The sequence below is a fragment of the Anser anser genome (genome assembly GCF_964211835.1).
Source record: "Anser anser genome assembly, chromosome: 1".
NCBI lineage: Eukaryota > Metazoa > Chordata > Aves > Anseriformes > Anatidae > Anser > Anser anser.
Window position 1 is genome coordinate 73,493,855 of NC_139720.1, and position 12,202 is coordinate 73,506,056.

At 34.2% G+C, this 12,202-nt stretch overlaps 1 protein-coding gene across 9 annotated transcripts in view; it reads left to right on the forward strand.

The window, feature by feature from the left end:
- The window catches only part of SMC1B (structural maintenance of chromosomes 1B), a 39,251-nt gene that overhangs the window by 992 nt on the left and 26,057 nt on the right, over nucleotides 1-12,202 (forward strand). For 7 of the 9 annotated variants that reach the window (XM_083846093.1, XM_083846096.1, XM_083846095.1 and 4 more), the window contains exons 2-10: nucleotides 869-1,057; nucleotides 1,629-1,741; nucleotides 2,869-3,072; nucleotides 3,419-3,657; nucleotides 4,042-4,300; nucleotides 5,752-5,892; nucleotides 7,336-7,418; nucleotides 8,365-8,572; nucleotides 11,588-11,773. In XM_083846093.1, coding sequence (XP_083702219.1) covers nucleotides 869-1,057; nucleotides 1,629-1,741; nucleotides 2,869-3,072; nucleotides 3,419-3,657; nucleotides 4,042-4,300; nucleotides 5,752-5,892; nucleotides 7,336-7,418; nucleotides 8,365-8,572; nucleotides 11,588-11,773 — 1,622 coding nt within the window. Of the gene's footprint in view, nucleotides 1-868; nucleotides 1,058-1,628; nucleotides 1,742-2,868; nucleotides 3,073-3,418; nucleotides 3,658-4,041; nucleotides 4,301-5,751; nucleotides 5,893-7,335; nucleotides 7,419-8,364; nucleotides 8,573-11,587; nucleotides 11,774-12,202 lie in introns of those variants that run through there. The other 2 variants (XM_083846100.1, XM_083846101.1) reach the window with 2 other exon arrangements.

Sequence of the window (12,202 nt, forward strand, 5' to 3'; positions counted from 1 at the left end):
TTAATTGGAGTGTGTTCCATGAATGTAAATAGCTAGCTATTTTCAGTTAATTTTATTATCATATCCTGAATCATCCTATCCCATCCCCACTCTTAAATATTTGCAAGTCTCAAAACTGTGCGTATTTTTTTTGTTTGCCTTGTTTGAGGTAAATTTAAGTAAATTTTATAGATGAGTCAGGAAAAAATAATGGGAAAGTTGTGTGATACATGAATTACATTTTATTTCTTCTATTTTCACTCTAATATTCTTCCCTTTCTGATACTCTGGTAAATGAGTCAAATTATTGCTAAAGTAGCAAGGTTGAGGACAGAAACTAATTAAACTGTCAATAAAAATGATCAATACTAAAGGAAAAGGATTCAATTAAGAGATTTCTTTTTTAGTCTAAGGAGTATTTTCAGAAAACTTCATTGTTGCGGTGAATGGATCTGGGAAAGTACTTGTGTTCTCCAGAACACCACTGTCCTAGGGCAAAGGCTATAATTATGTGAAAGAGTCCTTAAGCAGCAAAACTCTCTGACAGTATTATATAAAGGAAACTGTGAGGATTATGATGCTGCTAGTTCAGTTTAATGACCTCTAGAAATGCCTGTGTAAAATTGGTTCTACTGGTTCTAGCAGGCTGGACATAAATGAGTTTAGTTGTGATTTTTATTACAGATAGGCTTGTCTGCTGCCAGTATATTACATCTTAGGAATGTATTTCTTTATTCTGTATAATGTTTTTTCCTCAATGGAATGCAGAATTAGAATTAATAAAGACTTGTGTATCTACATTTATTTTTTTAAGTTAATTGTTAATCAAATCTCTAATTTCTGCCATGTTAAACTCATTTATGTATATATATATTTTTTTTTTCTTTAGGAAAATCTAACATAATGGATGCTGTTAGTTTTGTGATGTGTGAAAAGATATCTAACTTGCGAGTTAAAAGTGTTCGAGAACTTATTCATGGAGCACATGTTGGAAAACCAGTTTCTTCTACAGCAAGCGTAAAGATAGTATATTGTGAAGAAGACGGGGAAGAAAAAACATTTTCAAGAGTTATCCGTGGTACGTAGTAGATTCTTTTGGAGGTACATTCTGTACCTGACTGATAAATAAAAAAATGGAGACCAAGAATTTTAACTTTGAATTTCAAATGCCTAATACTCTTTCATGTTTGGTTAAATTGAGCCCGTGAGTCTTGAAATACTTCTTAGTCCATCAGCAGCATCTTGATAGCATTGAAAAGTGCATTGAAAAAGCGCATGGAAAAAACATAGTAAGGGCAAAGTTAAAAATTAACCAAACCATGAATACATGTGCTTTGCTCTGTACTTTTGATCTGTAGATTTTCATTAGGAATATGTATATGGTGTAGAAACTCCATGGTCTAGAAACTGGAGTGTGATGCCTTGCTGGAAGTACAAGCCCTTAAGCATCTATTACCCGTTTGTAAGCATGCAGCTAGAATTTTAATACAGAAGAGTGAAGTTACTGAAATGACTAACGAAATAGTTGAAATTCACTTTCTTCTTTGAGGAAGTTGCTCAGTTAGGGGGAAATATAAGCGGAATAATTTTACCTGTGTGTTTTGTGTTATAGCCATTTTATAGTGATTATTTCTTCTTTCCTCCTTTAGATAGTTGTTCTGAATTTATTTTCAATGATAAAACAGTCACCCGATCTACTTACGTGTCTGAGCTTGAAAAAATAGGCATACTTGTCAAAGCTAGGAATTGTCTTATTTTTCAGGTGAGCATTTAAGGTATCTTGTAAAACAAGTTTCTGAGATTATTTTATATCTGTAACAGTTATCTATTCACTAGTCAAGCTCGTTTTCTAATTTGATAGATTTGGTTTAAATCCAATAAACTTTATCCTGATCTCATTTAAGAATTGTAAGACTGTGAAATGTAAATTATGGATTTTTATGTACATGAGTGTATTACTAAGAAAGTATTTTGGAAGAAATTCAGGACTTGGATTCTTCAAAATCTAAGAATATGTGGGTCTTTAGTTTTAAATGTTTGTTTTATTAATTTAGAATTTAGTGCTAGAAAAAGATTATCACATAAGGAAGTGATATGAAAGTTTATAAGTATGTTAAGATTTAGGGATTGAAAATGCTATTGATTTATTGCTTCAGAAGTATTTAGTGATACAGGTAAGAAATGTCACGTGCTTATGATGAATATATTTCATGGGATTGTCTTCCTCATATTTACAGAACTATGAATGTAAAATTCCAAAGGAAGAACTATTTTTTTCCCTTTTATAGAAACAGTAGGTATAGATTCTTCTTGTGATAATACTTTCTATGGTGAGGGCATTTGCCCACCAATAAAAAAAAAATAAGTAAATCATACAGTTTACTGAAATTCCTTCAGGTCAGCAAAGATTTGAGTAGCTAATGTATGGATAAAAATTGTGCACCCATTAACTTTGGAAGTTACAGAATTTTCTAGTGCACTGACTTCAGCTGTTAAGCTTTTGAAACTGTTTTTACTTGAAATCTTTCTTGTTAGCTTATTTTTCATTAAAATTACTTTCAGTTCCTTTAAAGAGACTAATGAGATTTAATTTTGTCTTTCTGATACTGCGCACTGATTTGTTTAGGTAGATTTTGTTTGAAGGTGTTTTTCTCTGTCAGTTTCTGGTATTATAAAATTATGTAATCAGATGAGGTGGCTAGGTCATAGTCCTTTTGTTTCTGTACTTTTCTTTGGGTTTGAATCTAAAAGTACATACTTATAATTATGCTAACCATTGAAGTATCAGGAGATAAATCATCATATACTTGCAGAGAAGAAATTCACATTATACAGCATAATAATCTGCAGGTTGTTTGGTTATTTGTTCGTTTTTCGATTTTGTTGTAGGGAACAGTAGAATTGATTGCAATGAAGAAGCCAAAGGAAAGAACTCAACTTTTTGAACAAATCAGTAATTCATGGCAATATGCTGAGGAATATGAAAGAAAAAAGAAAAAAATGGAGCAAGCAGAAGAGGATGCACACTTTAATTATAACAAGAAAAAAAGTGTTGCAGCAGAACGCAAACAAGCAAAGATGGAAAAAGAGGAGGTAACTCAAATTTCCTACTTTTTTGTGCGTAACTTTGCATCATTTAGGAATTTAGATATGTCTTTTAAAATGCACTTTATTCATACAGTATTTTTTCAGTATGCAATAATATATGTATTTTCCTGTACTTGCAAGTATATTCTTATAAAAACTTGATAATTTAAAGGGTAGATTTGCCAGGATAATTAACTTAAGGGTTGACTTAGGTATCTGAGTTTTGATTAGTGCACGTTACTGGAGTTATAGCTGTTGGTATGTCAGCCGATACCACTTTGGACTTGAAATTAGACTCCTAGTTATTTTAAAATCTTGTTTTGAACTAAAAATAAAATCTTAATGTTGGTAGGCAGATCATTACCAGATGCTCATCAAGGAAATACATGAAAACAGGATACAGCTACAGCTTTTCCAGCTTTATCACAATGAAAAAAACATTGACTTTCTGAAAAAAAGTTTGGATGAAAAGAATATGGAGGCTAGTATCAAGAAAGATTCCCTTGCTACAGCAGAAGATGAATTTAGAGCCAAGAAAAAAGTGCTTGGTGTACTAAATAGAGACCAACAGCACATGGAAGGAGAAATTAAGTAAGTTTTCCAATCAAGTTCTCTGATAGTTAAAGCATAGTCTTTAAGGGAATTGCTTGGAAGGCAGGCATTTCCTTCTGAAGCAGGTAGTTTGGTATCCCCATGCTATTATGGAAGTCAGTTCGTAGCAGTTAAAGTAATAACTAGCTATTGGGCTCATACCATCCTTCCCAATGTTTTCAGTAATTTCATTATAGAAATAGTTTAATGTGTTTGCCATGATATTTTAGACTGTTATACTTCTCTTCTTACACTTATATTTTCCATGGATATTAAAATAAATTAAAAAAAATAATAATCTGTGGGTATGTAGCCTTGCAGCTGGCAACCGTTGTTGGTTTGTATGTTTGTTTGAGGGGGTGGTTTTGTTTTTTGTTCCTTTAGGACTCTTCAAGTGTCACTGGTTCAGCATAGAGCCCTCTATATAAAAGCAAAAGAAAACACTTCCTACCAAATCAAGAAAGTAGAAATGTCTAAAAAATCTCTGAGGGACAAGGAGAAATACTGTGATAAGGAAAAGCAGAATATGAAAGACCTAGAGATAGAACTGTATGAAACGGAGAAGGCGTGGAGAGAATTTGAGAAGAAAACTAAAGAGGAGATACTGCAGAGAGCAGCAGATATTGAGCTGAGAGAAAGTCAGGTGAATTGGGAGAACAAAGCCAAAGTATTGTTTACTAGTGAAGTCTGAAATCCACACTGATAAATCTGTGATTTCTAATGCTCTTGCTGTTGAGTTCAAGCAAAAACAAGATTTTAGCTTTTATTCAGGGACTCTTTAATCAGATAAATAGAAATGATGCTGCAGCCTTTTGGGGTAGTGGGCTGTCTCCTTTCTGGGAGAAGGGGAAAAAACAGGCAGATTTCCCAGAAGTTCCAAGCAGGGAACAGTTCTAGGAAATAAATCTAAATTTTAGAAACATACTGTTCTGAGATTAGACGTGGTACACATCTCAGGGTGTGTAGTCCATCTTTTAAGAAATATGAGAAGGTATTTTATTGGAAGAAGCAATGAATTTCAAGTGAACAAGGAATTGAGAAGAGTTTGATGGAAACTTTCAGAAGGGTTGTAGGCAGGGACTTGCCTCTGTGGGTTAGGGTTATAGCTGCATGTAATTATCTATAGTTAGGTTATTTTATCTGTTTGGGGTTGGTTGGTTGGTAATTATCTATAGTTAGGTTATTTTATCTGTTTGGGGTTGGTTGGTTGGCGTTGCTGTTTATCTTTCTTCATGGAAATCCAGAAAGTACAGTATGGGAGGGTAGGAGAGAAAATATTTTGTAGGGTCTTGGGCTGAGGGGATCCATTTTGAGAAATTAAGTATTGCTGAAATCTGTTTTCAGTTTGGGAAATGAAAACAAAAATGCAAACGATCATATTGTAATCCCATTTACTGTGGGTCAGAATCTAAAACTGAGATACTCACAAGTGAGCTTATTTCAAGTTTTAGAAGGAAAGTACTGTATCACTTTACAGTAAATTCACATTTTTAAAAAACTATCTTTGCAACTATTTGTTGACAAAACCCTTCTAAAACCAAGTACTAGCTTCTCTTCTCCGCTGTCTCTTCCTTAAAATATTTTCTGATCAATTAATGGAGAACCTGAGGGATTGCTTATTTAGCATGTGGATCTTCTTATTCTGCACTTTAGACACGCTTGTCAAATTAGTTGTAACTTTGCAGCATTACTTAAAGTGTTGTTTCATATGTTAACCTTTAGAAGTATATATTTGATAGTGTAGAAATGTTGTAATAAGAATGGTGTTATAATAAATCTGCACAAATTTTGGACTGTGCAAAGACTTTTGTCTTAACATTCACTGTACAGTACTGTCAACTTAATAAACTTTCCTGGAAGACAAGAATTGTTTTAAGTTTAAATATTTGTTGTCCGTGGTCTGATTTAAGTTTAAGCTTTGTATTGAATCTTCCTTTAATATAATTGCTGATAATGGAATTAATAGCTGGAATGACTAAAAATTGTGTGGTTTTTGTAATTTTTTTATAAGGTAGGTAATTACTAACTGAGGATATAAAACCATGAGCCATCCTATTTTCAGTGGTGTGATTTTTTTTTTTTTTATTTGCCCAGTTGGAGCACTATAAAGAGCTAAAGGAAATAGCAAGAAGGAAAGTGGCTACACTAACCCAGCAGCTAGAAAAACTTCGGTGGGAGCAAAAAGCGGATCAAGAAAGGATGAAACTTAATAGGAGAAAGAAAAAAGAAGTTGAGGTACTTGTATCAAGCTAGAATTACGTTTAAAGAGAAAAATGTTCTGTTTCTGTACCTGTGCCTCTGGTTTAAATGTCTATATAAATGTGTAAAGTGCTTTAATGCAAATCCTTAGCAAAGGCGATCGATTGTAAGTGTTAGTCTAGTTTTCATATTGCAACAAGTTTAGCAAAATGACTTGTATATTTGTTCAGAGAATAGTTGCATGGGCCCATGCTGAGGATTTGTTTTTGTGAACACTGGCTCTAGCATTTTACAGTTACTCAGAATTCAGAAAACTCAAAAATCCATCAGATGGGATGTTAGCATTTCTAGAGGTCCTTACATCTAATTGTTCTAAACGTAAATTTACTTGTATAGAAAAGTCTACATTTTACATGATAGCTGTGAGGGTGTAAAGTCATTCTTGCCATAATATTTAAGTTAATGCTTGTACATCCGTTTGCTGTTGATAGGATGCTTTTTTCATTGAAGCACTAGGTACCAGAAGAAACTATTTACTAACTAAAAGTGAAATAAATTCCATTCCTTGTGCTTTTGAAACACCACAAATTCAAAAAAACACAAATTTTAGTGTTGAAAAGGAGATAAGCGATGCTGAGAGGTCATAAAATGTATGTCTTACCATTCAGAGTTGGTATTACTCATCTGTATGTATATGAAATTCCATTTAAAATAAATTGGAACTTTGTGCGTTTCTATTTTTGCGTAACAATCCTCTTACCTCCTTTAAATATAGATATCAAAATATCATTAGTGTGCATTGCTAGAAAATGTTACGTCCTTAAAAGATAAAAAGGAGCAGAAGGAGACCAATAGATTTAAAATTAGAGATGATAGAGATACATAATGTGCTTTGAAACAAAACAATAGGTCACAAGGATTTTGGAAGTTAAAACTTAATAAAATGTGTAAGTATTTTTTTTTTTCTTTCACTTCATGCAGTTTGTGTTTTTATTCAGTTTGAATAGTTGAAAAGGCTTGTTTCAATGTTGGTTTGGTTTTGCTAGTACAATGTTTTTGTTTTGGCTTGGAATGTCCATGTCAACTTTATTTGTCCTTCTTAGGAAAAAGCTTCTATTAATCTTCTGCAAAGCACCTTTTTTGCTTTAACACCTGTAATTTAGTAACACTCAGTGTAAAATTATTTCATTGATGGTGTCGTGATTCTTTGTGCTGAAGAGGCTTTCTCTGAACTATTGCCAAACATGAAAAATACAGTAATGTCCTCCACAAGGTAAAATTATTTTTGCTATTCACAGTGCAGTTTAATCTGCTATTGAAAAGAGATGCTGCTGCGTCAGCATGAAATGCTTACAAGGAAGAAAAAACGCTTCTCAGTACTTGCTTGGAATTAAGAGCTTTATATATTGCTGTAAAAAAAAAAAAAAATAATAAAAAAAATCATTTGGTTCTTAACACATTCTATTTGTGATTTCTTAGGAAAACATTAAACAGACTGTGGAACGGATAGGAGAGCATAAAAGACGAATGGAGAAGTTGGAAGAGTATACCAAGATATGCACGTATGTTTAAAAAAGTAAAAGCTAATTAGATTTCTTGTATGTTACGTATTTTCAAATTCTTCTGCTGTGGTATTAATATTTCTGTAACTTTAGCTGTCAAATTAAGTAGGAAATATGATGACACCATATGTTGTTTGAAACGTTACTATAATCGCTTCTAATTTCTTGTATGTGTGCAAATTACATCACTACATGTAGGGTTTGGGGCTATTAGTGTACAAATTCTGAGAGAAGAGAATAGGGCAGTGTTGTAGTTGTGCTGCTCTAGAAACAAGTTAATATTGACACAATTAGGAGCACAGCTCAGTTCTCGTTCTCTCTTTGTTTTCTACCTGATTTTCACTCTTTGTGAAATAAAGTACATAAGCCCTACATTGAGCAACCTGATCTAGCTTTGATGTTAGCCCTGTTTTCTGCAGGAGGTCAGAATAGATACCTTCAGAGATTTCTTCCCAACCTGTCTTCTTATGCATCTGTATTGTGCACTTTGGCTTAGCAGTGCTGTGTGTGCACTGAAAAAAGTTCTGCTCCGGACAGAGCAGCAAACCCATTGCGAGTGTGATGCAAAATTATTCTAGTTAAGTAGTGTGTAGTGGAGTTTAGAAAAGCCTTAATGACTTTGCAAGGGCATGAAGTGAATCACAGATTTGAATGAGAATTTTCAGTCCTTCATAGTTTTACAATATCAGACCTTTTATTAATGGTTATTATTAATTTAATAATGGGATTTCATATTACAGTCATAAATTCACACGAACTCAATTTGGAAACCTTGGCAATAGCTTGTGCTATAGAATGCAACTCAGTAAGTGACTTCTTACAGATTCTAAAAGACTTTAATGATTGTTTTGTAGTCTGTGGCCATAGAATGATTTTAATTTCATAAGCCAAAAGCTTGTATAAATGAAACAGTAAATTGCTTTCCTCTCTTTGCTTTGGTTCAAAGTGAGTCATTGGCAGAGAAAAAACACCAGAAAGAAACGCTTACTAAGGAAATAGAAAATTCAACAATACGAATGGCTGAAGTGAATGAAGAATTGAACAAAATAGTTGGTGAACTGCAAAATGCCAAGATTGATTACCACGAAGGAAAACGTCTGCAAATGAGAGCAGAGATCCTGGAAAGTCTCAGAAGACTGTATCCAGATTCTGTGGTAATTGAATGACCTCACTTAAATGCCTTATTTCATAATTCAGAACTGAGAGTTCTGCTTTAGACTGTGTAAGCAGTTAGAGTTAAAGTGGACTCTGTTGTATGTTATGTTAAGCTTCAGGCCTGCTTAAGTGCACGTGGCAAAATAGTACTACTGAAAGAATAGTAGCATTTGCTGTCATTATTTTTCACAGATTCCAGTAACAGACTACTACTTGCATCAAGAAAAAAAAGTTTTGATCGCTTGTGTGCTTTTTATGGAGTGCGATTTATTCTTTTTTTTCCTATTCTAAACTGTAATTGTCTATACTAAAACTTGCTTACTTTGAACAAATGAATGGGAAGATCAGCTGTAAGCGCATTTATCCCAGGAAGAATACTCCAGGTGCATTTGTTCCCATTTTTTTCCCAAATTGTTCCCAATACTCCAGACTTCTGTTCCCAAATGGTTTGTCTTTGCTTATCAAATACCATGCTTTACTTAAATCACCCACCAATAATGTCAGTGTTTTGTGTATTAATTCTGAGTTATCGCAAGATCTCAAGATATTTACCAAAATTGATAGAATAATTATCTTTAAAAGTACCTATAGAAGTGGTGTAGACATACCTCGTAAAACATTCAGACACTGTAAACAACTCCAAGTAAGAACTCCTTTAATAAATCTAATCAACTGAAGTTGCTCCCTGAGTATACCTTAGTATAGTCAGTCCTTTTTGGTATGCATACTCATTTGAGATTAACAAGCTGGGAATTCCATTTTGAAAAAAAATATATTTAGAAGTTGACATCTCTGCTTCCTAGTGCAGCCATAAGAACATAAGTATTTTATTTTTTTTCTCAGTTATGCTCTGCTTCTTTGTCTTTGACAGAACCTCAGCATGTGGCAAGTGTCTGATGCTTCAGATTTTTATAATACATGCTCACAAGATGTTCAAAAAGAATCAGAATGATTGCATATCTCCTTTTGCTTTCTCTTTGCACTGTATCCCTATATGACAAGAATTGGACCATACTGGTGATACCTTGCTGGCCTAGGGGAGAGCTGGTGTCCTGGGTGTTCTGTCATTTTCCTTCAGGAGCTGCAGACTTAAAGAGTACTCACCAATGCAATGGCTTTGGAAATAAAAAGTGGATAACTTAAAACAACAGCATATGAGGCAGCAGAGTTGTTTTGAGCTGCTTCCTCTGATGTATTAATTCTAGATTACTGAACGCAGTCCAAATTAAAGTCTCAGGATGAAAGGTCATGACAGGTTTCATCTGATAGTCCACTAAGTCCTCAGTCAGAACTAGAGGAAATTTTGGTGTTGGTCTTTTGGATTTCATAGGAAAAAAAAAAATTGGAAATGCCTTACTGCTTCAAAACGTTTCAGTTCTTAAATCCGTGTTAAAGTTTCTGTTCTGGAAATAGTTTTTTAATGGTCTGTGAACATTCCAGGTACTGGAATAGCCACCCAGCAATCTGAGTCCTGCTGTGTAAATGCCACATGGCACTTCTCATAGTTTTGTCTGATTAACATAGAGAATTTTGCAGCTTACTACAATTTTTACAATTTAATTTTCAGAATGTCATTCCTACACTGGTAGTTCTGATTGGCAAGGTTACTGTTTTTACAGATTGTTAGGCTGCCATTATTTATTCCCATAGAAGTCTGGCATTACACCTGGACTCAAATGCCTCTGTATAGTTTCAAGTGTCTGAAACATCACATGTCCGAGTTGCAGACAGAAACATCCAAGTTGATGAAACTGCAAGGAAAACGAGGAAACTAAACAAATACGTTTATGGTGTTGGGTGTTATCCTTGCAATTATTCTTTTTGTTTCAGAAAATTGAAAGGATTTACCAGGAGGAGGGTAAAAGAGCAGATCATAGTAGGCTACAATTTGATCTGCTGTAACTTACGTTACTTATACTATGGCATCAGATAATGCTGTGGATGACCTATCACATACAGCTCCTTACTAGTCTTCCTGTTCTCATTTGCTGATAGGCATAAAATCATGGAAATGCAGGAGAAGACCAGTAGCTGTATGTGAACAAGCAGGAAAATTGTTCTTCAATAAAATTAGAGATTATAATGTTCAGAATGTGCATTAGTGAGTGGCTTTAATTTTTCAGGGAAAGTTCAACTGTAACTAAAATTACAGGAACAGAACTAAAGATCTTTAGGGAACATACACAGCAGAGAACTGAAGTTCTTGTAGTTGAGAGTTCTCATGGGTGGGAACAGCTGTTGAAAGAGAGCAAAAGTGACTGTATTGCAGAACTTAATAGTTAGAATTTGTAACTGGTTTTTGGTGGTAAGTGGCTGTTTATTGCATCACAGTGATTATCTGATCATACTTCTTTTAATATGTTTTGATCTGTGGCAAATAATCTGGTTATTGTTATTTAGATTTACTGTCATTCTGTGGAGTTAGTATGCACTTGGAATTAATTTTGTCTCTGGAGGTGATACCTCAATATAAGGCAAAAAAGGCTTAATTATTTGGACAACTCAGTACAAGAAAAGCGGTTTTGACTCTTTTTCATGCTACTAATATAAGCAGTTACTTCTTTTTTGAGTTGAAACTGCAGTAGGCAGTTTAGTCTTTCTTGCTGTCATTTTCCAGTTAGCCGTTCTATTTATTTAGGATCTTAACAGTCAAAGATCTTACTGTATTAGGCACTTTCATTCCAGCCACAAAAGATGCTTAGCCAATTTTACTATTGTCGCTCTGTTGTACTTCTAAAAGTACATGCTAAAGATGGCAAGTAATGCAATAAGATGTATGTAACTGTCACCTTAGGGGAAGAAATTAAACGTCTTCAGATTTTGAAGTCATACTTTGCCATTTGGACTGATGACTACTACAATTATTATTTTTCTGACATACAGCAGTTGTAAAAGAATGCAGCTGTTAAACATGTAACACTTTCCTCTTGCTACTTCTGCATACTTCTTGTATGCAGAAATGTTACTAGATATCTAAAGTTACATTTTTATTTCTCCATATTTTTTATGTTCAGTTTGGAAGACTGCTTGACTTGTGCCACCCTATTCATAAAAAATACCAGCTTGCTGTTACCAAAGTGTTCAGCAAATATATGACTGCTATTGTTGTTGCCACGGAAAAAACAGCAAGAGATTGCATTCGGTTCCTAAAACAAGAACGAGCTGAACCCGAAACTTTTCTTGCTTTGGATTACCTTGATGTAAGTACATTTTTCTTTTTCCTGTCATCAGCAACTTAATACACTTGTAAATCTTGATACTGTCTCCTTTAAGATAACTAAAACAGGCTTAAGTGCTACAGCAAAGCAAACATGGTTTGAGAACGACTGTAAAGCTCAAAACATTACATGCTCTTGTTGAGATTCAGACCCTTCTTCTGTCTGTATATTTAGATGTTTTATGCCTTTGGAAATAGTATCACCGACCAGTTGAGGTTGGAACGGACCTCTGCAGGTGTTCTTGTCACAGAATCACAGAACCGTCTAGGTTGGAAGAGACCTCCAAGATCACCCAGTCCAACCTCTGACCTAACACTAACAGGTCCTCCACTAAACCATATCACTAAGTTCTACATCTAAACGTCTTTTAAAGACCTCCGGGGATGGTGACTCAACCACTTCCCTGGGCAG